This window comes from Halichoerus grypus, chromosome 9 (assembly GCF_964656455.1).
Source record: "Halichoerus grypus chromosome 9, mHalGry1.hap1.1, whole genome shotgun sequence".
NCBI classification, from domain to species: Eukaryota; Metazoa; Chordata; class Mammalia; order Carnivora; family Phocidae; genus Halichoerus; species Halichoerus grypus.
In genome coordinates, this window is record NC_135720.1 from 49,879,349 (window position 1) to 49,904,975 (window position 25,627).

At 40.9% G+C, this 25,627-nt stretch overlaps 1 protein-coding gene and 1 long non-coding RNA gene across 2 annotated transcripts in view; one reads left to right on the top strand and one right to left on the bottom strand.

The window, feature by feature from the left end:
* LOC144379053 (uncharacterized) overlaps positions 1 to 22,576 on the top strand; it is a 55,350-nt gene extending 32,774 nt beyond the window's left edge. The window contains exon 3 of the long non-coding RNA XR_013441155.1: positions 22,415 to 22,576. This is a non-coding gene — a long non-coding RNA (uncharacterized LOC144379053). The remainder of the gene's footprint in view (positions 1 to 22,414) is intronic.
* Positions 1,684 to 24,948, bottom strand: AMD1 (adenosylmethionine decarboxylase 1). Its single transcript, XM_036086520.2, has 9 exons — positions 24,487 to 24,948; positions 7,772 to 7,858; positions 6,794 to 6,920; positions 6,124 to 6,226; positions 5,005 to 5,047; positions 4,754 to 4,898; positions 4,552 to 4,644; positions 4,317 to 4,472; positions 1,684 to 3,918 (listed from the first exon to the last, which is right to left on the bottom strand). Exons 1-9 carry the CDS (start codon positions 24,594 to 24,596, stop codon positions 3,778 to 3,780), a joined length of 1,005 nt encoding a protein of 334 aa, XP_035942413.1. The 5' UTR covers positions 24,597 to 24,948; the 3' UTR covers positions 1,684 to 3,777.
* Between the last annotated feature and the right edge of the window lie 679 nt (positions 24,949 to 25,627).

Sequence of the window (25,627 nt, forward strand, 5' to 3'; positions counted from 1 at the left end):
TAAATCAAGACTTGAGATTAACAACTTCTACTCATCAAGTCGTATTAGGAAAATGAAGAGAAAATACTAGATAGAAAACATTTGCAAAACACTAAACAAGGAACTTGTATGCAAAATAAAGAGCCAACCTAACTTAAATGTATCACTTTCAAAGAACTAATGGTGAATAGTAATGGTGGATAAAGACAGAACATGTTCAGTACTCAGAGAAACAGATTAACACAAGATACCACTACACATCCAGAAGCCACAAAAACACTTGTATGCAAATATTCATAGCAGCTTTATTCATGTTTTCAAAAAATCAGAAACCAATAAACAGAGTGGATAAACTATAGTATATTCATGCACAATGGTTCCTACTTGGCAAAAGGAATACATGGCGCAACCTCTCAAAAACTTTGTATCAAATGAAAAGCACTTTGAGTATATACCTCATGATTAAATTAGTATAAGGTTCCAGTGGGGCAGGGTCCCCAGTGGGACCCTATGCTGTGGTGAAAAAAATTGGCGAAGTAGTCAGCTTGGGGGTGGAAGTAGATTGCTGAGTTGCCTAATTAGGGCTAAATGAACCTTTTGTCCCAATATGGCTGTGGGCTAAAAGTGTGTTCACTTTTGAGAAGTATAGTTAAGATTTGCATTTTATAAATCTTCCCTAAAAAGATGTGTAGTAGGTATGTACCAGAGCAGAACGGAGGATAGTTTAAGGTAGGATATGAAGATTCAATGTAATATTTTGTTTTACTTTGTGTATTTGAAGATTCTCCAAGTAAAATGTTTAATTACAAATCTCATCTATTTTCTGGGGTCCTAGCTAATCCCTGCAGAAAGCTGTTACAAAGTCTCTCAAGGTAGAAGGGATGGAATCCAAAGAACAGTTTCCATTTTAACAGGAATAAAGGGGGGGGGGGGGAGAAGAAAACATCAAGTTTGAAGATGGGGAGTCAGGAATTGGTGAGTTATTTGGCTAGGAAAATGAGCCACACCTGCAACTTGTGTGTCTGAATCTCCATCACTTAACCTGTTCCTGTAAAAGAACCTGGTGTTGATGGTATTATGTTGTCAATATTTTACTTTTCTAGGATCCATCCTTTTTTCACTCATGTCTTAGAAAAAAATATTCTTTAATATGCTTTTCCTGAGAAAGGTATGAATATACATTTTTGTAAGATTCCAATTTTCAGATTACTGTAGACATGAGACTGAAGAACTGAAATTTTGTCAAATAAATGACCATGAGACATGTACCTAACATGGCAAAAATGATCAAGGTTATAACTGTTCTATTAACAGAAATAACAGTGAATGAAATAAAGGATGTTTACAACTTGTTCCTCCTCACACCACCAGTATGAGCCTATTCCACAATAAAGGCTGGAACATTTTACCTTCAAATCCAAACTCACAAACGCACTTTTTCTTACTACTTACCTTTCCTACTCTTTGATATCCAGGATACATATATAACCCAGCTATTTCTTTTAAGCTTCAGTTATGAAGCCACTAACAAAAAATGCTTAAATCTGAGTATAAATTATTCTCCCAGGAGCTTAAAGATGTCTTCATGATTATTCTCCAAAATGTTAGGAAATAACCAAATATAAATTTCCTCAAATCACAAAAATTTGTAGATACATTTTTTAAATAGTACACATGAACAAATACTAGACATCAACAGAAAACTTTCTGAATGTCACTGGACAATGAATTAAGCAAACTTTTATTGAAGCTTAAATTGTGGTACAGAAATACATTTCAACTGATTTAAGTCCAACACCATGAAGAGAGAAATAATGGCACCAAAATTTTCCCTCCTCTATCATACACACTAGGATTAATTTCCAATTACTATTGAATCTATAGTTTTAATTTTTCTAGGCTTTATTCCATACAAATTTGTGTTTTTCAGTATTAGATAGAAATCTTTATCTATTAGGAAAAAAAAAATCAGACCTCAAGCCAACAAATGTCATCAAATCTACTGGGACACTGTTCAAGAACAAAATCCACTTTGAGCATTGGTCCTCAGAACAGTACCGAAACATTAGGTACTGTGTGCTAATTACAGAATCTAACTGATCCACTGACTGAAAGTTTCTTCAATGAAACTTCGAATCAACATGCTTAAAATAAAAGTCAAAATTTGTGTTCCAACCACTTGATTTCAAACCAAGTAGATTTTATGTTTAGAAACACTAAAAAAAAGTGTTTCATTTATAAATACGGAAGGAACAAAAACATCACTGCATCAATCCAGAAAGAATCAAAAAAATTTTGTGAGGACAAGAATATAAAAAATTTAGTCAACTCTGCTGTTTTCTCAGCTGCTTAATCTCATATTTGCAAATATGGCTAAAAGATGCCAACTCCTCAAAGCCTGTATTTCTAGTCATTTCCCACTGACCAGTTTGGAATTTTGTCTTATGGACAGCATTCTGCTTCATTGTGTATGTCTGAATAACTTGAACAGTTCTCATTCTGGGAAGTTTCAGTTGATGCTATGAAATCATGGTGAAAGGAACACCAGGAAGAGAAACAGTTCAAGTCAGAACACTATCATAATGCATTACAAAGTCAAAGAACTTTAAGTCACAAGATGACAAAGACAAGACTCCATTTTCAACCAAAGTTTACGGTGTATTATGAATGAAAATGATTGGAGATAGCTGCTAAAGTAAAAGTTAAGGTGAATCATCTGAGCTGACTTATTAAATCCTGTAAATACCTTTATCTTAATTTCCTTGCTAATAAACTTAAGTGATAAAAATTTTTATATAACTACTTAGCAAATTACTAAAGCCATGGTACTCAGTGAGAAGCTAATCTCATTTAATGGGAACACAGAATGGCATAGTTTCTGCAACAGTTCTGCCAAGTATACCCTAATATAAATGTGTCTTCCTTGCTAATCAACAACAGGTTTATTTTTGTCACTATCTCCCAAAAGAGCCCATGTCAATATAAAAGGAGGCCAAACTCCCTTGACCTTAAAAAGAAAATTAAGCCCAGGGTCCACTCTCCCTTCCCCCTCCCGGGTATAAGATTAGTATAAACCCACAGTGTAACAGTGTATTGCTTTATTGAGGGGAGGTTGGGAGGCAAGACACCATGGTGAGGAACAAAATCAATGAAAGGAAGTACAGTTACAGGAAGCAATAATGTTTTTAAAAAAGTAATACACAAAATGGATAACTGCAATCATTTTCTTAAGAGGACTTGACTCGTGGAAGATAAACTTTAATTGCTGTTGCAAAAAACATCTGTATGAAGTAGAAACTGGTTTCAGTAATATTAGTAGAGAATATGTTCTAGAAAGTGGAGGTAACTGGATGTAAAATCCTGGCAGCAATTTAATAGAACAGTCCCAGATGATTAGGCTGAGGCCAACACCTAATGAGGACGAAAGCCTTGTCTGTGGGGAATTTTGGATGATACCTGGAGAAATATTACACTGTGCGTAAACCAAATTGAATTGTTTTCACAAGTGTTGTAAAGTTTCATATAGTAAAAGGTTTTTTCTACATGCACTTCAATTTCACAGCAAGAGTGGCATAGGATACCTAAACACAGAAGAGAGCATTCATGCAAGATATCTAACTCCTTGATATAATAATGCATACAATTCAAAATGATTACACTATCATTACATCTAGGGCTTTCTGCAGCTACAAGGTGGTGGTTATGGAAAGCATGGCCCCCGATATCAATATCTAAAAAGCAGCCACCACCTCCTTCTATGTGTGTTCTCTTTTTGCGTTTTTTCTTCATTTTTATTAATCAACTCTGCTGTTGTTGCTGCTTCTTAGCAAAACTGGTAAAAACAAAATTGTAATCATTGAACATAGCGCTCTGGCAATCAAGACGTTTAAAGCCTTCAATCTTCTGGGGTGAAGAAAGCACTGTGCGACATTTAGAACTCTGGGGAAAAAATTTAAATAAAGCATTAGTGTTTCAAATCTGAAAAAGTATTTTCAAACAAAACAGTCACTTAAAAGTATTTAAGACTACTATCTGAAGAAACTGTGGCATTTGAATATTTTAGCTGTCTCACGGGTAGATGGAGTAAGACATCCTATGTTGTCCCCCCAGCTGCCCATCTGTCCAAAGGGAAAGGAAGACAGAAGGAACCCATCACTTGGGGTAGATATAAAGCAACGACCAAGTCTAATCAAAGATATAAAGCATCTCCTCTACCAGTAACCTTAACAGTAGTACTTCTAGATATCTGATATTTGCCGTCTTAGAATACATTTTATGACATGACTCACTATCCTTATTTCCTGTAAGATTTTATTGCCAATAATAAAACAAATTACCTGATTTACAAACAGGGTGGTCACAAATTTTCCTGGCTTGAAGACTTCCACAACTTTCCTGATCAGGTCATCATAGGAGGTCTGACTTAAGTTTGTTTCAAAGCTAACATAAGAAAATTCTGGTTCTGGAGTGATGTGAATAGTCCAATAAGTTCCCTTAAAGAAATAGGTTTATGTCAGTAATGGAATGGGTACACTTCAATATTTAGTAATTGTTAAGCAAAATATCACTTACATCCGATTTCATTCCATTCATCGAATACCCACAAGGATTGAAAAGTGTGGCATCAATGACAGAACCTGGTATCAGGTCACGAATTCCACTCTCCTGGGAAAAGGAAAGACTGAATTACATACAAATTTGAAAAATAAACTGAGAATGAGTTAAAATATTTAGTTCTCAAGAATAATCCAGAATCATTCTTGAAACCGCTTACACGAGTGACATCCTTTGCAGTAACACCATCTTTCATGTAGAACTGGTCCATAACTGCTGGGTCAAGCTCACTCATCAGAATTTCCAGGGTTTGATCTGGCTGACTGATTACCCGAGTCTCTGGGAAATCCAAAGTATATAAGTACCTATATAAAAGTAAAAAGTAGTTTCTAAAAATGACAAATGGCAATTTAAAATAAATCCTATAAAGACCAAAAAAAAAAAAAATCCATAAAACTGTGTCCAACATACCAACAGTCAGAATTCATACGTCCCATACAATATGCTGCTCCATCTGTTGAGGGAGGAGAGAATGTAAAGTAAATTTAACACCTCCATTTGGTAGCTTTGCCCCCACCCTTCTAATGGTTAGGGTGTTAGTGCTTGCCTCCTATCAGAAATGTTATTGGTGAAGGGAAGTGAGTTCACAAGTAGGCAGGATGCCCTCCGTCATCCCTTAAATATTTTACTAAAAATATTTTATTGTCATTTAGAGATATACTTCAACTAGTGAGTTACTCTGAGAGCTGAGAAAACCATGGCTCACTCTCCCCTAAAACTCCATTAAGGAATGGAATTTGATCACCCATTTATCTACATTCCCAAGTCAGTACAAGTCATTTTATGTAATACATTCTTTCCATATTTTTGTTCCAAAGCCTCACTCAACACAGTAAATTAACTGGGAGATATTTACACCAAATTATACTCAGCACTGCTACAGCCTGGAATAATTTCATATTAGTAGATAAGAACAGGATAAAAAATCGGACTTTCTTGTCAAATCATGCCTGGAGTGTTTTTGTGCCAAGTTAGTAAAATCATCCTAGGTTTTCAGCCACATCTATGATATAAGGGTGTTAGATTAGATAACCTTTAGTTCCCTGACCTTGAAACTCAAAAAGGAAAGTCTATAAATAAAAGCTTAGTAAATGGAAGAAAATCTTGCCAATTTGTTTGAAGTGACATTATGATCTGTGTTTCTCATTTTTAAGCCAGCTCAATTCCTGAATAGAAGAATGCCAGTCCAGAGTTTCATAACATGGACCAAGATCTTAGCATGGGTATATGAAGGACCATGCATTTTTCTGGATGAAGGAACAACCACTAAGTTAGATATAAATTAGAGCAACTGGCTAAACAAAGATGATCTCTCCCTCTAGCAAGTGATCAATTCATTTTCTTTTCCCATCTTTTCAACAGCATTGACCTGATGTGCATGCACACTCTAAAATTTGTCATCAACTTTACTGATATTTTTATTTTAACTATATAATGCATATTTGCATTCAAATGCTTTCACATATATAAAAAGATCTCTGAAAGGACAGACCTTCTAAGGAAATGGGTTTCAACTCTATTTAAACTTACTTGGGAAAATTGCATTAAGAAACTCTATTTCTTCCTGGAAATTCCGGTGTGGGTACCCTTGGTGAGAAGGCTTCATGAAATTCTTACGAGAATAAAAGAAGCTCTGAAAAAGACAGATAACTTTATACGTAGGATTCTATCACTTTTCATAGTCAACTATTTTCTGGATATGTATATCAAAATCAAATCTATAAATATTTTCTCCAATGCAATTTAACATGTTTTCTCTTTAATGTTTAAAATGTAAGCGGTCTTTTGCTGGCCAATAAAAAAATGAAGGCCACTGTGTCAGAGCAAGATTCCAGACCAATATGCACGAGATAGTGTTACACAGAGCAACTTTAAGTTGTGGAGAAGAATCTCAAGAAAGTCTTAAAAATGCAGATCACTACTGTGAGTTTCTGGAAACTAAAAAATACCCATTCTACTCATGATGGGTCACAACTGTAGAAACAAGGTACATTATTTCTGGAGCAGTAATTTCAGATCTGAGCTTTTAAATAGGCATGGAAGCAACAATCTGAGAACATGTGTACATTCAGTTTCAAGAGTCAGTGATTACCCACCACAACTAAGCAGTAAATACACAAATTTATTTACTAGGCATATGTATAACACAGAGCCCTAATGTCTGCCTGGAAAAAAAAGGATTAAATGTTTGATTACTTACTTGAATCGAATCAAACCCACTGTAATCCCTAGCAAGTTTCAACAGGGGAACCAGTGCTTTCAGCAAGAGGGTGGTACCACATGTCTTCAAAATGAAACGTCTCTTGGAGACAAACATGCTACTCTCACTGCATTTGAAAAAAGTCACAAGGTTATAATGATGTTTCTGTATTACTGAGATGCAATTAATCTATCACTGGATTATTTACAATGTAAAATTTGGCTATTAACCCCCTTCTACTACTAAACTTTCCTCCTCACCTCACCTATCTTAGGATATTATTTACTGAAGTCATACTTTACTTCAGCTTGTACCAACCACTCTCACGTGTATTTCTGTAAACATCTCATTACTTCTTTTACTAGATAATAAAGTCCATGAGGAAAGGAATTTATTTTTACTCACCATTATATTCCTAGAGCCTGACACAAGCATTCAATAAACATCTGTATATGCCAAACATAAGCTTAGTAAAAACCAGGCACCTTATGCACCTTGTTCAATCCAGTAACCACAAGGTCCCTTATAATACATTAGAAACTAATGTTTTTATTGGGGCACCTGGGTGGCTCATTCGATTAAGCACCTGCCTTCTGCTCAGGTCATGATCTCAGGGTCCTGGGATCAAGCCATGTGTCCGGCTCCCTGCTTGGCAGGGAGTCTGCTTCTCCCTCTCCCCCCACCCCTGTTCGTGCTCTCTCAAATAAATAAAATTTAAAAATAAAGAAAAAAAAGAAAAGAAACTAATGTTTTTATTGGATAAATTAGCTTTGTACCTATGAACATGTTGAATGGCTTTCTTCTCCTATATACTGCAAAGAGACATCTAAAGTAAACATTTTATTTTATATCATTATTTCTCAAAATAAGGAAAAAATGATTATAGTACTAAGATCCAGAGGAACAATTCGCTATTCCCATGTAAAGTATGATTCAGACTAAAATCAGGTAGCTAACAATTGTTTCTGCAGCACTTACCTGAGTACATAAGCTTCCTGCTTGTCAGTTTTTGTCACACTTATGATTGAACATTGCACATCCTTCAGAAGTATGTCCCACTCAGATCTATTATTCAACAACAAAAAAGATGATTAAGTCCTAACAGTACTTGCCTACTTGGATAAAAATTATATTTGGATGCCTTTGATTTCTTTTTGTTGTCTGATTGCTGTGGCTAGGATGATAAAAATTATAAAGCTCTTACACTTTGGTGTTCTAACACAATTTACACCATGTATTTTGTATTTGCTGTCACATTCTTGTTCCAGTTTCTGGGTAACATTTAGTTTTATTTCAAAAGCCTATCTATATTGACATATCCACCAAGTAACAAAGAGCAAACTGGAAAACTGGAAATTATAAGCTATTTGCAATTTACTAAGAAAAAAACAAATGATGAAATGAATAAGCCATGCACAGAGATAATTAAAAGGCCCATAAACCAAGGAAAATCATTACCTTTCACCAACAAGCAAGTGAAGAAATTAAGTCAAAACGAGATGTTTGCCTATCAAATTCTTCTTTTTTTTTTTTAAGATTCTATTCATTTACTTGACAGAGAAAGAGCACAAGCAGGGAGAGCTGCAGAGGGAGAGGGAGATGCAGGCTCCCCACTGAGCAGAAAGCCTGACATAGGGCTTGATCCCAGGACTCGGATCATGACCTAAGCCAAAGGCAGACGCTTAACTGACTGAGCCACCCAGGAACCCCATTGCCTATCATATTCTTAGATTTTAAATCTTACTAGAGGAATTACAATTTAAAAAGCATCATTTCCTTCACCGATTAGATTGGCAAAAAGATTTAAAGGCCCGACTGTTAGTAAGCCGGAAACTCTCATACTGTTTAGATACTATTTTCTATCAAATTAGCAGCTAATCGTAATACCTAGTGGTGTCTAAAGTCTAGAAGCATCAAAAACTTGAAACATGGCTTTTGTTGGCAATTCAACCGTCAATAAGATTTTGGGGGAACATTATGCAACTCTTTAACAGGAAAAAAACCGCACATTTCAACAAAGCAAAAAGTCTGTAGTACAGGCAATAGACAGCAAAATGAAGTCAAATGGACATAACGTAAGAAATTGGTTTTGGGGGCGCCTCGGTGGCTCAGTTGGTTAAGCGACTGCCTTCGGCTCAGGTCATGATCCTGGAGTCCCTGGATCGAGTCCCGCATCGGGCTCCCTGCTCGGCAGGGAGCCTGCTTCTCCCTCTGACCCTCCCCCCTCTCATGTGCTCTCTCTCTCTCTCTCATTCTCTCTGTTTCAAATAAAAATAAATAAAATCTTTAAAAAAAAAAAAAAGAAATTGGTTTTGGGGCGCCTGGTTAAGCGTCTGCCTTCGGCTCAGGTCATGATCCCGGGGTCCTGGGATCGAGCCCCCCTCTTCGGGCTCCCTGCTCAGCGGGAAGCCTGCTTCTCCCCTCTCCCGAACTCCCCCTGCTTGTGTTCCCTCTGTGTCTGTCTCTCTCAAATAAATTTAAAAGAAAAAAATCTTTAATAAAAAATAGAAATTGGTTTTAATTTTATCTGATTGAGACTAAGAAGTACTTCCTCTTTAGTGTGCCCACTACAAACAGAAAATACATAAAACAATTCCACAGGACAAGCTTATAATTACCGGATTAAAGGCTAGAAATGTTTTTAAGGCTCTTAATGTTTGACAGATCATTCTTGTAAACCCAAGAAAATGGCATATTATGGTTAGTTTTCTTATCCAATTAAGACTCTGTAAAAAAAAAAATCCTCAACAGCACAGCCAGCACAAAAATAGGTATGTTTTATTCTTCTGTATTAAAAATCAAGCACAGGGGCACCTGGCTGGCTCAGCCAGTAGAGCATTGAACACTCAATCTCAGGGTTGTGAATTCAAGTCCCATGTTGGGTATAGAGAGAACTTAAAAAAATAAAATCTTAAAAACAAAAACCCACAAGCATAGTACCAGTCAATCCTGCTAGCATTTTGTGCCTGTTTCATCATTTTCCAAAAGAAATTATATGACCAATCACAGAAGGCAGTAATTCCTATGTGGGGTAAATTAAATTGAACAGTACTGAGACCTACCTGAAAAAACCTAAATGAGTTAGGCTTGCTAATCAAGAGCGTGCGCATGCGCCGAGAACCAGAGGGGGGGGAAGGTCAGAGGGAGAAGCAGACTCCCTGCTGATCAGGGAGGCTGATGTGGGACTCCAGGATCATGACCTGAGCGGAAGGCAGTTGTTTAACCAACTGAGCCACCCAGGTGCCCCTAGGCTTGCTAATGATTATAGAGCCTATTTGCCTATAACTTTACCAAGGAGTTTTTTAAAAATTTACTTTTATTTTTGGGGCACCTGGGTGGGTGGCTCAGTAGGTTAAGTGTCTGCCTTTGGCACAAGTCATGATTCCAGGGTCCTGGGATCACGGAGCCTGCTTCTCCCTCTCCAGCTCGCTCCCCCTGCTCTCTAATAAATAAATAAAATCTTAAAAAGATTTAGAGAGGGGGAGTGGGAGGAGAAGGAGAGAAAGAGAAAGAGAAAGAGAATGAATCTCAAGCAGACTCTCTGCTGAGTGTGGAGCCCGACACAGGGCTTGATCTCACAACCCTGAGCTCATGAACTAAGCCAAAAAAACAAAAGTCAGATGCTTATCCGACTGAACCACTCAGGCGCCCCTGCCAAGCAATTTTTTAAAAAAGCTAACAATTAGCTTTCTTTTAAAAAGGTGCCAACAACTGTTTATATAAAGAAAAAATACATATTAGACTACGCCATATCTTGGCAGTTTGTTTCAAACTTTTTAAATGGTACAATTTGTTGTTTAGGAAGAAAAAGTTACAATTAAGACCCAGTTCTGAGCAACACAAACTGATCATTTTAATCCTCTTATTGTAGGTGGTCAGGCAATAGCTTGGGCTTTTGTATTTCTAAGGCTCAAAGTTCACTATGTATGAACATTTCAGAACCCACTGTAGCTCAATTCCACAAGTAATATGCTTTAATGCAAAAAGGAGTAATGGGGCTCTAAAAGAAGCTATTGCTGGGGTGCCTGGGTGGCTCAGTTGGTTAAGCGACTACCTTCGTTTCAGGTCATGATCCTGGAGTCCCAGGATCGAGTCCCACATCCGGCTCCCTGCTTAGCAGGGAGTCAGCTTCTCCCCGACCCCCCCTCCCCGCCGCCGCTTGTGCTCTCTCAAATAAATTTACGTACTTGATGGAAGAATTCAAGCACTGTAATCTTGCCATTTGCAACGACGTGGATGGAACTGGAGGGTATTATGCTGAGCGAAATAAGTCAAACAGAGAAAGACATGTATCATATGACCTCACTGATATGAGGAATTCTTAATCTCAGGAAACAAACTGAGGGTTGCTGGAGTGGGGAGTGGGGTGGGAGGGATGGGGTGACTGGGTGATGGACACTGGGGAGGGTATGTGTTCTGGTAAGCGCTGTGAATTGTGCAAGACTGTTGAATCTCAGATCTGTACCTCTGAAACAAATAATGCAATAGATGTTAAGAAAGAAAAAAAGAAGAAGAAGAATGTAGCAGGAGGGGAAGAATGAAGGGGGGGAAATCGGAGGGGGAGAAGAACCATGAGAGACGATGGACTCTGAAAAACAAACTGAGGGTTCTAGAGGGGAGGGGGTTGGGAGGATGGGTTAGCCTGGTGATGGGTATTGAGGAGGGCACGTTCTGCATGGAGCACTGGGTGTTATGCACAAACAATGAATCATGGAACACTATTATCTAAAACTAATGATGTAATGTATGGGGATTAACATAACAATAAAAAATTTAAAAAAAAAAAAAAAGAATTCAAGCACTGTATACGTAGGTAAATAATAAAAATACCCACTATAAGAGGCATTAAGTAAAATTCTGCAGCACAGGGGTCTCTCTTTAGAGCTTATCTAATAATTCAGATCCTACCTAATGACTCCCCACTAGAATTCAGCACTCTTGCAAATATTCTCTTCCACCCACTGGACACACTACCTCCTCAGTTATATTCACTATTCATACAGACTCCGTCACCCCCAGTTTTATTGAGATAATTGACATATCACTGTAAGTTTAAGCATAATGGTTTGGACTTAACACATTTGTTAAATGATTACCACAGTAAGTTTAGTTAGGATCTCACATATACAATAAAAAAAAAAGCAAAAAAAGAAAACAAACTTTTCCACTATGAGAAATTTTGGGATTTATTCTCTTAATTTTCATGTATCATACAGCAGTGTTAACAGTATATTAAGACTTTTAATCATGCTGTGACTTTTTCTTTCTTGTAGAATTTTGTTTCTCTCTGGATTTAAAAGCTGTCTTGCTTTTTTCATTTGCTTTGGTTTTCTTTCTTTTTTATTTTAAAGATTTTATTTATTTATTTGTCAGAGAGAAAGGGAGGGAAAGACAGAGAGCAAGCACAAGCAGGGGGGGCGGCAGGCAAAGGGAGAAGCAGGCTCCCCGCACAGCAAGGAGCCTGATGATGGGGGACTCGATCCCAGTACCCTGGGATCATGACCTGAGCCGAAGGCAGACGCTTAACCGACTGAGCCACTCAAGCGTCCTTTTCTTTTTTTAAGATTTTGACAGAGAGAGAGAGAGAGCACAAGCGGGGGGAGGGCAGGCAGAGGGAGAAGTAGGCTCCCTGCTGAGCAGAGCCAGACGCGGGACTCAATCCCAGGACCCTGGGATCATGACCCGAGCCGAAAGCAGACGCTTAATGACTGAGCCACCCAGGCGTCCCTGCTTTGGTTTTTTATGCATTAATTTATCTTCAAATGTTCCCCCAACGGTTTCAACATTTCTTTTGAGTGATTCTTGGCCAAGATTAGGGTACTAAGACTTAGCTAAGTCAGAAAGTCTATACACATGGATGGGGCTTGTTTACTGTGGGCCTCTATACAGGCACTGTGGGGGGTTTCACTGGGGAACTCCCTCCCTATCGGTTTTTTTTTTTTTAAGTTCTTTCCTGGGCAGGTCAGATTATCCAAATATTCCATTCTCTTGCCTGGAGAACATGAAGATTTCTGGTAGGCAAAAGGTAAAGGGCTAAGGATCTCACTCATTAAAAGCCTTTATTCTTTATTTTCAGTATAGTTACTCTACCCCAACAGTACCTGGTCCCCTCATTTCAGAGAGACCCTTTTTTACTCCCAGAGAGTAATTATCTAATCTTCAGATCTCCTGGCATCCCTCTTTTCATCTGACTCAGACAAATTTTATAATATAAAGACAATGAATCAGAAAAGCAGCTGAAATAAATAAAACACACACTGACAAATATATAGGTAACTAGCTCTATCCCCATTTTCCTGTATTTCAGTCACACGGGACTTTTCCACCAACCATTTTCTCCCTAGAAATAGGGCACCATAAATTTATTCACCCAAATCAAGCCACATGAGAGTGAAAGAGAGCATTATAATTATGCTGGACAACACATGTAAACTTTGTTCTGAGTGCTGCTGGAATGGATTTCACCCTACCCTGTCCTCGGCACCTTCTTCTACCTCAAGTCACCTCACTATTCCCACCAGATCAAAGATCTTTTCATGAAAAGGTTTTAATACTCAGAAAGCTTACCAAAGCATTTTATTTGTGTGGCTATTTTGGTATTCATGCAAATCCCACTAGACATTCCATATAGTTAGGGAGTTTGTGTTTTATTGTTTTTATCTCCGGTGCCTAACCCAGTTCGTGAGAGGTCCTCAATTATTTGTTGAATCTGGCAATAATTATCCTGATTAAATCTTACGGACATTTGGGAAAATAACAGCCTTAAAATTTTTTTAAAAAAGATTTTATTTGACTGAGAGAGACGGAACACAAGCAGGGGGAGTGGGTGAGGGAGAAGCAGACTTCCTGCCGAGCAGGGAGCCCCATGTGGGGCTTCATCCCAGGACTCTGGGACCAGGATCTGAGCCAAAGGCAGATGCTTAATGACTGAGCCATCCAGGTGCCCCAAAATTTGTTTTTTATTTTTAAATGTAATCTCTATGCCCAAGTGGGGCTCGTACCTACACCCAAGATCAAAAGTCGCATGCTCTACCAACTGAGCCAGCCAGGTTCCCCATATAGCCTTAAAATTTTCAAATCTAAAACTGTTACATGCTCCTTTACTGTTTGGGACCTGTGGGACATTTGCTGCCCCCAATCTTTTTTCTGTGTTCAGAATGGATAATTCCTAACTGATCTATCTTCAGGTTCACTTACTCTTGTCATCTCCAATCTACTAGAGCCCACCCAAGCAACTTTTTATTCCAGTAGTTATTTTCTGGTTGTATTTTTAAGTTCCATCTTCTATTTCTCTAAGATTTTGTCTTTTCCTTTTAAGTGTTCACTTTTCTTTTCTTTTTTTTTTTAAGATTTTATTTATTTATTTGACAGAGAGAGACACAGCGAGAGAGGGAACACAGCAGGGGTAATGGGAGAGGGAGAAGCAGGCTTCCCGCTGAGCAGGGAGCCCGATGTGGGGCTCGATCCCAGGACCCTGGGATCATGACCTGAGCTGAAGGCAGATGCTTAACGACTGAGCCACCCAGACGCCCAAGTGTTCACTTTTCTTACAGAATGGTTATGACAGCTGTCTGTAAAGCTTGATCTGCGTCACCCTGAGGTTGTCTTTTTCCTTTGAGGGATGCTGAAAATTTCCCATTCGTAAGTTGAGCAATTTATGATTGCATCCTGAACATTTTGGTCATGTTATATAATTTTAAATCTTGTTTAAATCCTATGGAGCATGTTGATTTTTAAAATTGTTTTAGCAGGCAATTAAAATGGTTAAGTTCAGGGGCGCCTGGGTGGCTCAGTCGTTAAGCGTCTGCCTTGGGCTCAAGTCATGATCCCAGGGTCCTGGGATCGAGCCCCACATCGGGCTCCCTGCTCCGCGGGAAGCCTGCTTCTCCCTCTCCCACTCCCCCTGCTTGTGTTCCCTCTCTCGCTGTGTCTCTGTCAAATAAATAAATAAAATCTTAAAAAAAAAAAAAAAGGTTAAGTTCAGTCTTCAAGTTTTTAACCAGCTTCTTTGGGTTATGTTATGGCTTCAGTTTAGTTATGAAAGCCCTTGCCACGGTATTCAAATTTGTCCTGCCTTCATGTCGCCCAGTCGCCAGACTGGGACTGGGCGGTGATCTATCAGTTTTCAAAGCCTTTGATATACTGTTTATGATCAGATCTATACAGTAGCAGCTCAGTGGTATTTATATAAACCTTTATGGGATCACTTTCTTCACCTCTCTCCTTCCCATAATCTTGCTGACAACTTCTGGTTTGGGGAGGGGGCCCAATTCTTGGGTCCTCTGGCTAAAAAGGGAAGGCTTTAAGTTTGTCCAACTGCAGCAGGCTGCCTGTGACTATCTGTCTCTCTGTGGCCAAATGGGTAGACGACAAAAAGGGAAAAGAGCAATAGGAATATCCACAATGCTCTTCACTCTTGGGACCACACTCCTCAGGTCAAAAAGGGGTCTCCCTCCTGCACCTGGAGTGTTAGGCATCTGTCTGGCCACCACAACTGTTACAGAACTGCCTACGCTGTGGGCAGAACACACACACAAAAAGCAAAGCAATACAAAAACAGAACAGTGATTTTCCCTACTCTCTCTGACTCAAAGAAGCCGGCTCCCTTTCCTTCTCTGCAGCCCAGAAAAAGACCTCTCTTGGAAGTCTTTTTGCCTGCACCTAGTGTGCAGTTACCAGCTTCTGGCAGCTTTTCAGACCACCCCAAGGGATAACCAAAGGGAAAAAAAAAAAAAAAAGAAACGGAATCACAGTTGTTTCAGTGGTATTTTGAGTTATGGTTTCTTTCTTCAATTCACCTGCTAACATTTAGTTTTCAAAGTCCTCAGCTGTTCCATGCATTCTGCCCAAGGTTTTTAGTAAACACAAGAGACAGTACTGTGCTTATTCCATCTTGAGAGAAACCAAAATGCTCTTGCACTCATTCACCATTAGTTAATAAATTTTGCAACCAAACTCTTCCTCCCCTAAAAGAAACCCTCTAGTATTTTTTCAAAGTCATAGTATGAAAGAATGCAGTTATTTAAAACACCTTACAACATAGCTAAATGATGGGGTGCGTGGGTGGCTCAGGGTCCTGGGATCGAGCCCCGTATCGGGCTCCCTGCTCCGCGGGAAGCCTGCTTCTCCCACTCCCACTCCCCCTGCTTGTGTTCCCTCTCTGTCAAATAAATAAAAATAAAATGTTTAAAAAAAAAAACAAAACTCCACATAGCTAAATGATCAACAAAAAAGACAACCTTAGGAGAGCCAACAAGGTTAAAAAAAGAATAAATCAAGGAGCAAGATGTGAGAGAAAACTAAAAAAGCCAATACAATGCTATATATGTATATAAAGAAAAAGGTGAAAAATCAACACCAAAAACAGCTGAGAATTTCAGCAAGTTATTTTATCATATTTCTTCCAGGAAAATAAGCCTCCTTTTGTAAATAAAGCTTTATTGGATCCTAGTCACACCCAGATCATGGTAAGTATGCCCCCAAAATAGGATACTCTTTACTAGTAACAGTACATGGATTATTAAGGTCACCATGCCAGAAAGCAAAACATTAATGGTATATTATATTTGAAGTTTTTTTTTTTTTTTTAAAAGAATCTGTGGTTTACTAAAAACAGAACAAGTTGGAGCATCTACAACGGAAAAGACACAAGTAAGATGACAGACTTCTAGGTCATCTGATTCAACAAAACCCAAAATGGACAACTGACTACATTTTTAAATGTAGTATGTAAAAAGAAATGCCATAGGTCAAATGACCTTCAACAAAGGTGCCAAGACTACAAAATTGGGGGGGAAAAGCCATCAAACAGTGCTGGGAAAACTGGGTGTCCACACAAAAGAATGAAGTTGGATCCTCACCTTACACCATCTACAAAAATTCATTAATAATAGATTAAAGACCAAAATTAAGACCTAAACTACAAAAGTCCTAGAAAACATAGGGGTAAGCTTCAGGACACTGGATCTGGCAATGCTTTCTTAGATATGACACAAAAAGCACAGCCAACAAAGGTAAAAGACAAATGGAACTACATCAAATCTTAACTTTTGCACATCATAGGAAAGTACTCAACAGGAGAAAATACTTGCAAATCATATAGGTGATAAAAGGTAAATATCCAGATTATATAAGGAACTTCCCCAAGGGCAAAAACAAATAACCCAACAGGGCACCTGGCTGGCTCAGTCAGTGGAGTGTGGGACTCTTCAAATGGGGTTGTGAGTTCGAGTCCCACATTGGGTACAGAGAACACTTAAAAAGAAAACTAAATAAATTAGCCCAATTAAAAAACTGACAAAAGGATTTGTATAGACAATTCTCCAAAAAGACACACAAACTGCCAACAAGCATATGCAAAGATGCTCAACATCACTAATAAGAGAAATGCCAATCAAAACCATGAAATAACACCTCCCATCCATTAGCATGTCTACTGGAAAAAAAAGAAAAAAAAAAAGGAGAACAAGAAGTTTTGGCAAAGATGTGGCGAAATTTTAACATTTGTGCATCATTGGTGTAATGGTACAGCCATTACAGAAAACAGTATGGAAGTTCCTCAAAACCCTAAAGACAGAATTACCATATGACCAATCCAGTAATCCCACTTCTGGGTATATATCCAAAAGAATTCAAAACAAGGTCTGGAAGGAGGTATTTGCACACCCATGTTTGTTGTTGTTCACAACTGTCAGGAGATGGAAGCAACTTAAATGTCCATCAAAGGATTACTAGATAAATAAAATGTGATATATACATAGAACATGGATGAATCTTGAGGACCTTATGCTATGTGAAATAAGCCAGTTATGGAAGGACAAATACTGTATGATTCCATTTATGAGGTACTCACACTCCTATGAAGTGTCTAAAGTAGCCAAAATCCTAAAGGAAGATGTTTGCCAAGGACTCCAGGAAGAGGAAAGGGGAAATGAATGGGTACAGTTTCAGTTTTGTAAGATGAAAAAGTTCTAGAGATCAACAATGTGACTATACTTACAATACTACCCACTTAAAATAAGTCACAATTTTACAAATAAATGTCTGAGGGAACAGAATGCTGCTGGCAGGTGGAGGAAACCCGTCAGAGCAGAGTTACCACTCTCATCGCCTGATGAGTTGGATCCTAACCTCAGACCCAGTAGGTCAGACATGCAGCAAATGGTGCCTAGAAATTTGCATTTAAAAGGCCTCCCTGCGAATAAAAACTGGGTTCAGGGTTACCTAGTAATTTACTCAAAAGTCACACTAACCTGTTTTAGAGACTTTCCCCTTACCACACTACATTCAGGCCTCTATACCTTACCCAAGTGTATTAGTCTTCGGGACAACACCATCCTAAAATAGGAGATCACTTTTTAAAAAAAATATTTTATTTATTTATTTGACAGAGACATAGCGAGAGCAGGAACACAAGCAGGGGGAGTGGGAGAGGGAGAAGCAGGATTCCCGAGGAGCAGGGAGCCCGATGTGGGGCTCGATCCCAGGACCCTGAGGATCATGACCCGATCCAAAGGCAGACGCTTAACGACTGAGCCACCCAGGCGCCCCAGGAGATCATTCTTAAGCGAAGCCTAGACTGACCAGAAATTCTGGATATCTTCCCTGAATCAGGGCAGTTAGTTCAGATATCCAGAAAAATAAAAGCCTTCCCCTTTTGTTCAAAGAAATCAACTGAAAATACACTAATTTTAATCACAATGAGTATAATTACTGCTACATTCAGTTATTAGTTTCAATGCATACTTTAGAAAGGGTGCCTTGGGGATAGCAGTTCAAACTTTTCTGAAGAATGTAATGAGAAGCTTAATTCAGTATGAAGCTTTTCTACTAAAAACATTTACACTAAAAGGTTTTGGCAATGGGTTGTAAACTTCTTCAATGTAAAATCACTGATACTGCAATACTGTGCAATGATGTGGTTAAGACAGGAGTTCTGGGAAAGTTAATGTTGAGGTGTGATTTACAATCTTTGCAAATGCCCCCAATCCTTTACTAAAAATTAAATTTTAGCTTACAAAATTTGAAGGAGAAAAATAGCAGAACATCCCACTAGTCCTAAATGCCTTCAACATGAACACTATAGATTCTAGTTTTTATGGTTTCACATTAACTGTGCAAAAATACACCTCTCTAACCTTCCCATAGTTAATATTTACTCTCTTCATGTCCACTATAATTTCCCATCTGAACCCACCTCATTACTAGGAAAAATAGCTCAGGGTTATAAATTCAAAAGCAAAAATCTTTCTTCTCAGCAAAATTTCTTATTTTCTAACAGACTTCCTCCCCATAGCTGCCATTTCCTTAACATAAAAGGCTTTTGTTTGGTCCTGCAACCCTAAGACCTTTTAATACATGATCACTGATTTCTGTTCAGATCCTTTTGAAATCTGAAAAACTGCTGGAGAAACTGCAGGTTAAACCTAATATACCACCCCTTTTACACTTCAAATTCAAGTAATGTGTGAATTAAGTCTGTTTTAGAACATATCATCTATTCCTTTTTTCATATGGATACACTGGACTGCAGCTTTTCTTCAACATATTGTTAACCAGTATTCTTCAATCTGAGCCACACAAGATTTTCCATTTTTAAAATTTATTTTTATTTTTTAGTGCCCAATGTGGGCTCGATCTCACAACCCAAGAACAAAAAGGGGTGTCTGGGTGGCTTGGTCGGTTAAGCGACCGACTCCCAGTCGATTTCAGCTCAGGTCATGATCTCAGGGTTGTGAGATCTGGCTTGCATCAGGCTCCATGCCAGGCATGAAGCCTGCTTAATATTCTCTCTCTCCCCCCAGGGCGCCTGGGTGGTTCAGTGAGTTAAAGTGTCTGACTTCCGCTCAGGTTGCGGTCTCGGAGTCCTGGGAATCAAACCCTGAGTTGGGCTCCACACTTGGTGGGGAGTCGGCTTGTCCCTCTCCCTCTTACCCAAATAAATAAAATCTTAAAAACAAAAATTCTCCCTCTGTCCCTCCTGCCCCCTCTTGTACTCTCTCAAAACAACAAAAATTATATAATGTACCCTTTGTCTCCCTCAAAAAGTCAGTAAAAAGATTCTCAGTGTTCTGTAATTTGTTCAGATTACAGGTGAGGTAAATTCTTCCAATTGGCCTATAGGAGAGTGGGGAAATGTTTAACAGAGAAGTTCCAGATTGACTTGGGAGTTAAAGCTTGGAAAGATGAGCCAATTTTGCTTCAAGTGCACTGTATTCCCTCATACTGTATTAAAAATAAAATTCCAGATGGAATGCAGATCTAAATATGAAAAGCAAAATGAAATTTAGGAGAAAAAAAAGAACATCTTCATTAATCTAAAATGAGCAAAGATATCTCAAATTGGATGCAAAGCTGCTAACCAGAGGCAGCTGGCTGGCTCAGTTGGTAGAGCATCATGAGACTCTTGATCAAGTTCAAGCCACATGTTGCCTGTATAGGTTACTTAAAAAAAATTAAAAATTAAAAAAAACCAAAAACCTGCTAACCATTAAAGAGAAAATATTGGTAAGCTGGACTACATTAAAACTATGCACTTCTGGGGCGCCTGGGTGGCTCAGTTCGTTAAGCCTCTGCCTTCAGCTCAGGTCATGATCCCTGGGTCCTGGGATCAAGCCCCATGTCAGGCTCTCTGCTCAGCAGTGAGTATGCTTCTCCATCTCTGCAGTGCCCCCCCACCCCCATGCTTTCTCTCTCTCAAATAAGTAAAATCTTTGTCTTTTTAAAGATTTTATTTATTTGACAGAGAGAGAGATCACAAGCAGGGAGGGGGAGGGAGAGGGAGAAGCAGGCTCCCTGCTAGCACAGAGCTCGATCCCAGGATGCTGGGATCATGACCTGAGCTGCAGGCAGACGCTTAACCACCCAGACGCCCTTCAAATAAATAAAATCTTAAAAAACAAACAAAACAAAACAAAAAACCCAAAACACAAAACCTATGCACTTCTGTTTCTAAAGATATCACTAATAGAAAGAAAGGGGAAGCCACTGAGGGTGCAAGATATCTATAATACACATATTAGAATTCATCCACAATATATAAAGAACTCGTACAAACTGAAAAGGCATTCCAAAATAGGCATTTCACAAAAGATATCCAAATGGTGAATGAAGACATGAAAGGATGCTCAACTCCATTAGTCTGATGGGAAGTACATACTTTTATACACCCACAATAGCTAAAATTAAAAAGATAATACCAAGTGTTGGATGAAGATATGGAGCAACTAGCACCCTCATGCTGGATATATGCACACCTTATGATTTAACAATTCTACTCCTAGATGTTTATTCAGAAAAGCATACTGTTCACTAAATGACATACTAGTGTTCATAGCAATATATTTGTAATAGCAAACTGTAATCTACTCAAATACCCATTAACAATAGAATGAAAAATTGTGTACACTGACACAAAACACTACACAAAATGTCAAACATAAGGCTGACCAAAAGAGGCCTTACGTAATGATTCATACTAAATGATTCCATGTTATTTAAAGCTCAAAAACAGGGAAAACTAATCTATAGTGGTTAGAAGTTGGGAGGAGAGGGTAGGACAGTAACTGGAAAAAAGTACAAGGGGGCATTTTCCCATAACAACTTTATCTTTTTTAACGTCTAGCATCTATAGCAAGGCCCTCTTAGGACATTTTGTGCCTTTTCACAGTTAATTCTTCCCATGCCCTTCGGTTATTATCTGTTTTATGAACAGTGTAATTTATTTGTTTATTTTAATCCAGTCTGTTAATGTCTTCTATGACTTTAGTTGCATTTTAATGGAATTACTGAGTGGGGGTGTGGAGGCAAGGACTTTCTGGCTTTTAAATTTTAATACATTATTTAATGATAAAAATATAATGATGCAATCTAAAACTCTCTACTCGAATAAAAATATATTGAATTGCTAGGACACGCTTTAACATGTAGTCTTTTACACTACAATCTGACAATTTCTTCCCCAGGCTTGTTTGCTTAAAAAAAGGAGAAAAGGAGGGGCGCCTGGGTGTCCCAGTAGGTTAAACGTCTGCCTTCAGCTTAGATCATGATCTTGGGGTCCTGGGATTGAACCCCATGTCCCGCTCCTTGCTCAGCCCGGAGTCCACTTCTCCCTCTGCCCCCCTGCTCAAGCTCTCTCTGGCTTGCTCTCTCTCAAGTAAATAAATAAAATCTGAAAAAAAGGGGGGGGGGATGATCTTTAAAGGCAAACAAAACAACTCCCCCCAGAAGATGATATAATACTTACAGAGTGGTTACTGTGTGTCAGTTTCTTAAGTACTGTACATATATGAACCCACTTAATCCTTACAATGACCCTATGAAGGTAGGTACACTATTTTCATTCTAGAGATGAGGCGATATCAAACAGCTAGCTATTGAATGCTGTCTGAATTCAAATTTAGATATTCCAAGGCAATTTACTTACTTAACCATTTCATTATGAATTACTCTTCTAGATTATAATCCTCCTCTGAAGCCCCTAACACCCAACTCCTCAAAAGACCAGAAGCCAATGATCTCTGGCCAGGCCACTGATTTTAGATGATTTACCTAGCATCTACTATTTTTCACGTATTTTTACCTCCTAGTTAATAACCTAACCTGTGCATCCTTGCTTGACAGGTCACAGAGAAAAGTTCCTACCAAGGTTGCCAATGGACTTCAGCTAAATGGAAGATTTTTCAGTTCTTACTTGCTCTACCTGCAACAGCTGAAATGTGATATAAACTCTCAAAATAGTGCTTTAACCAATGTTTAATGTCTATAAAACGTTGTGGCACTAAATCACGAGCAAAATTGAATATTCTGTCCTTGAACGTTTAACTTTCGCCATCATTTTAAGAGCCACACCAAGGGAGCAAAACAATTTCAGCAGCCGAAAGTACAAAGGAAAAGTGGTTCTCAGACATTTAAAGAAAGCAAACTACCCTTTTATGAGCCTTTCTCCGCCCCCCTTCGACTCAGGGAACTTAACGAGAAAAGCCCAAGCGTAAATTCTGGTATTTTTGCCTAAGAACTTGGAGGGAGGAAAAACCCTCTTTCCTTTATTAAGAATGTGTGCTTACAAATAAAGCTTCCAAACATTTAAAGAGCCAGAGCAAAACAATTTGTTATCCACCTTATACGACTCACTCACTAGTTCTTCACCGACAGGATTTTCTAACATTATCTAATCACAATGGTTTCATCAGACGCATACCACCACCACCACCAGGGAGTTTTTCCCTTTGTGAAATGGAGGAAATACTAAGCTTCCCCGTATTTGTAAGTAACTGCTTCCTATACTATAAAATGTTTAAAGCTCAGCCTGGCACGTAGTAAAAGGCTACGTTAGACATCTTAAGTGTCGCACAAAGCTTGAAAAATGAGACCTGTCACATTTTAGCTAACACGACGCTTTCCAGCAGGAGAATCCTTCAAGATAGATATACCGCCTTAAAAGTCCCGGCAGCACGTGTCCGCCTGGATTCCCTTCTCCAGTTGCTTTTTGTCAGGGACGGCAGCGAGCGCAGCCTACATTCCTGAAACGCCCATTGGCCCACACCCTGGGGCCAGGCTCTCTGTCGGGCCCCGGAGCTCATTGGTCGTCGCCTCAATGAGGCAGCCGCGCCGGTTCCTCCGCCGCACCGCCACACTCGCCGCACTTGTGCGCCGAAAGGCAAGGGGCGGCTAGCGGTGTGAGCGCCGCGGAGAAAGGCCCAGCACCTTCGCAACCGCCTGCGCTTTTGCGCTCAGCTTTCCCCAAACCACAAGAAGACCTCTCCTTTTCTGCCCGATCAGCCCAGCCCTCCCGCGTGACTGCCCGGGGTGGGAGGCTGGGGCCCCAGATTCCTTTGCAGGCTTAGGCACTAAAGGTATTATGTCCTGGCTCGGACGGGCCTCTAGCCCGTAAATGCAGTCAAACCTTCCAGCACCCCGCACCTCGCCCGGAACCCGCCGACGCGGTAACAGGTTACACTCCCAAGGTCAAGAGTCTCGGGGGCAAGCCTCGGTGGGCTCCGCGGCCGTCTCCCGGGGCCGCCCCGAAAAGATTTGGTGCAGAGCACGTTAAGGCGGCGGTGGGGCCCAGCCACTGCGACACTGCTCCCGCCCAATCCCCGCCGCCCGGGCGCCACATGCTGCCAGCGCGGACCGCGGGCGGGAGGCCTGCGCGCCAGACCCTCAGTCCGAGACCGGGAGAGCCCCCTCCTCCCGCAGCACGCGGAGAGACCGAGCCCGGCTTCAGACTCGCTCCCTCCCTCCTCGCTCTCCGAGACGGGCACGCCCAAATTAGCGCCTGACTAAGCCTGCCGAGCCACACCTGCCGGGAGGCAGCCCGCGCGGCCCCAAAACGTCCCCACCCGGGGCCCCGGACCGCCAACTCCGGAGGGGAAAGTCGGACGGCGCGGGCCCACAAACCACCCCGACTGGCGCCGCCCGCCGCCCCGCACGCCGCGCGGGAGACGTTACCTGAGCACGCGGCGCGCCGGCCTCCTCCCCTCCCCCCCGGGCAGCGCCCGGCCCAGCAACGGCGGCGGGAGGAGCCGGCTCGCGCCCCGCGTGGACGCGGCCGCTCCCCACCCCCAGCACCGGGGCCCCCTCCACGGCCACCGAAACGAGCCCCGCCCGGGAGCTGCCCCCACCTGAAGGCTGCGGGAACCCGGCCCCCGCCCGTGGCTGATGCTTTCGAAGCGGCGACAGCCCCCAGCACCCACCTGGGGATGGTGCGAAGATCTCCAGATCCTTGGTTTGCGTCGGGCTGCTGCCTGGAGAACCAAACCTCCAGCAGCTTCTCGGTCCCTTCGAAAAAATGTGCAGCTTCCATCACCGTGAGACTAGCGAACAACCAACAACCACAGAAAATCAACTAAATTAAATCTCTTCTCCCGCCGCTGCCGCCGCCGCTGCGGATTGTTCCAGCTGTGTTACTAAAGTTCAGGTTCCTTTTTTTGCTATAATTTTATATTAACTTTTTTTAAAAAAAAGGATTAATAAAATTTTCCCGGCTTTTTTTTTTTTTTTTTTGTGAGCGAAAGTTGAACGTGAGTCTGTTGGAAATAGAGGCAGATACAGTTCAGTCTCTTGTAGTCCGCTGTTTCCCCGTTAGAGAGAGTAGAGCGAGCGCTAGCTAATGTCGCCGGCCATACTGTGGAAGCGAGGGCGCTGCGTGAGCACCGCATTTATATACCCCATCTCCCCCGAAAGGCCAGGAAGTGACGCAGCATCCCGCCCCTGAGGCTCATTGCTGCTGCCGCCTGTCAATCAGCAGCCGCCGAGTTGCGGCTGGCTGGCGGCCCGCCTGCCAGGAGCGCGGGGAGCTGCCCGCCGTGCTGCGGTTCGGCTTCGCGCTGTCCCCTGGGCGGGAGACGGCGCTGTGTGGTCCGGCTGGGGATTAGGAACCTGGGGTCGAATGCGGAATGGGTGGGGAGAACGGGAAAGTAGTGAGGAAAGGCTGTGCCGCGCTGCGTTAAACAACTAATTAGCAGAGATCATGGGTGGGTCCTTAGGAAGGGTTGGCGGGGTTCGGCGGGGGCGGTGGCCACTGCTGGGATGGCGTGGTGGTTTTGATCCTGTGCAGTTCACCGCGATTGCTGAGGTACTTGGCCATTCTCTAAAGTGCGTTTCCCCAAGGCGAAAGAAGCCACGCATTAAAACTCAACATTTGTCCGTGACGCACATGTTGCTAAGGGTCGGATTAGAAGGCGCTTTAATTCTGCTCGTGCCTTAGCTGATGTGCGAGTAAACGCAGTTCTCGACCCGTTTACACAATAGCCAGAAGCGTTGTCTCCCTATTTAAAAGAGAAAAGCAACGTGGCGCCCAGCCTTGGAGGGCTCCGGCTCTACCTACCTCCCACC

Excerpts from the sequence above, each read along its gene's own strand:
- AMD1 (XM_036086520.2), bottom strand. The coding sequence starts at position 24,596 with ATGGAAGCTGCACATTTTTTCGAAGGGACCGAGAAGCTGCTGGAGGTT. Across the intron at positions 5,048-6,123 it reads TCTTAATGCAATTTTCCCAA|ATGGAGCAGCATATTGTATG; the intron begins GTAAGTTTAAAT and ends CTCCCTCAACAG. Across the intron at positions 3,919-4,316 it reads CCACCCTGTTTGTAAATCAG|AGTTCTAAATGTCGCACAGT; the intron begins GTAATTTGTTTT and ends TTTTTTCCCCAG.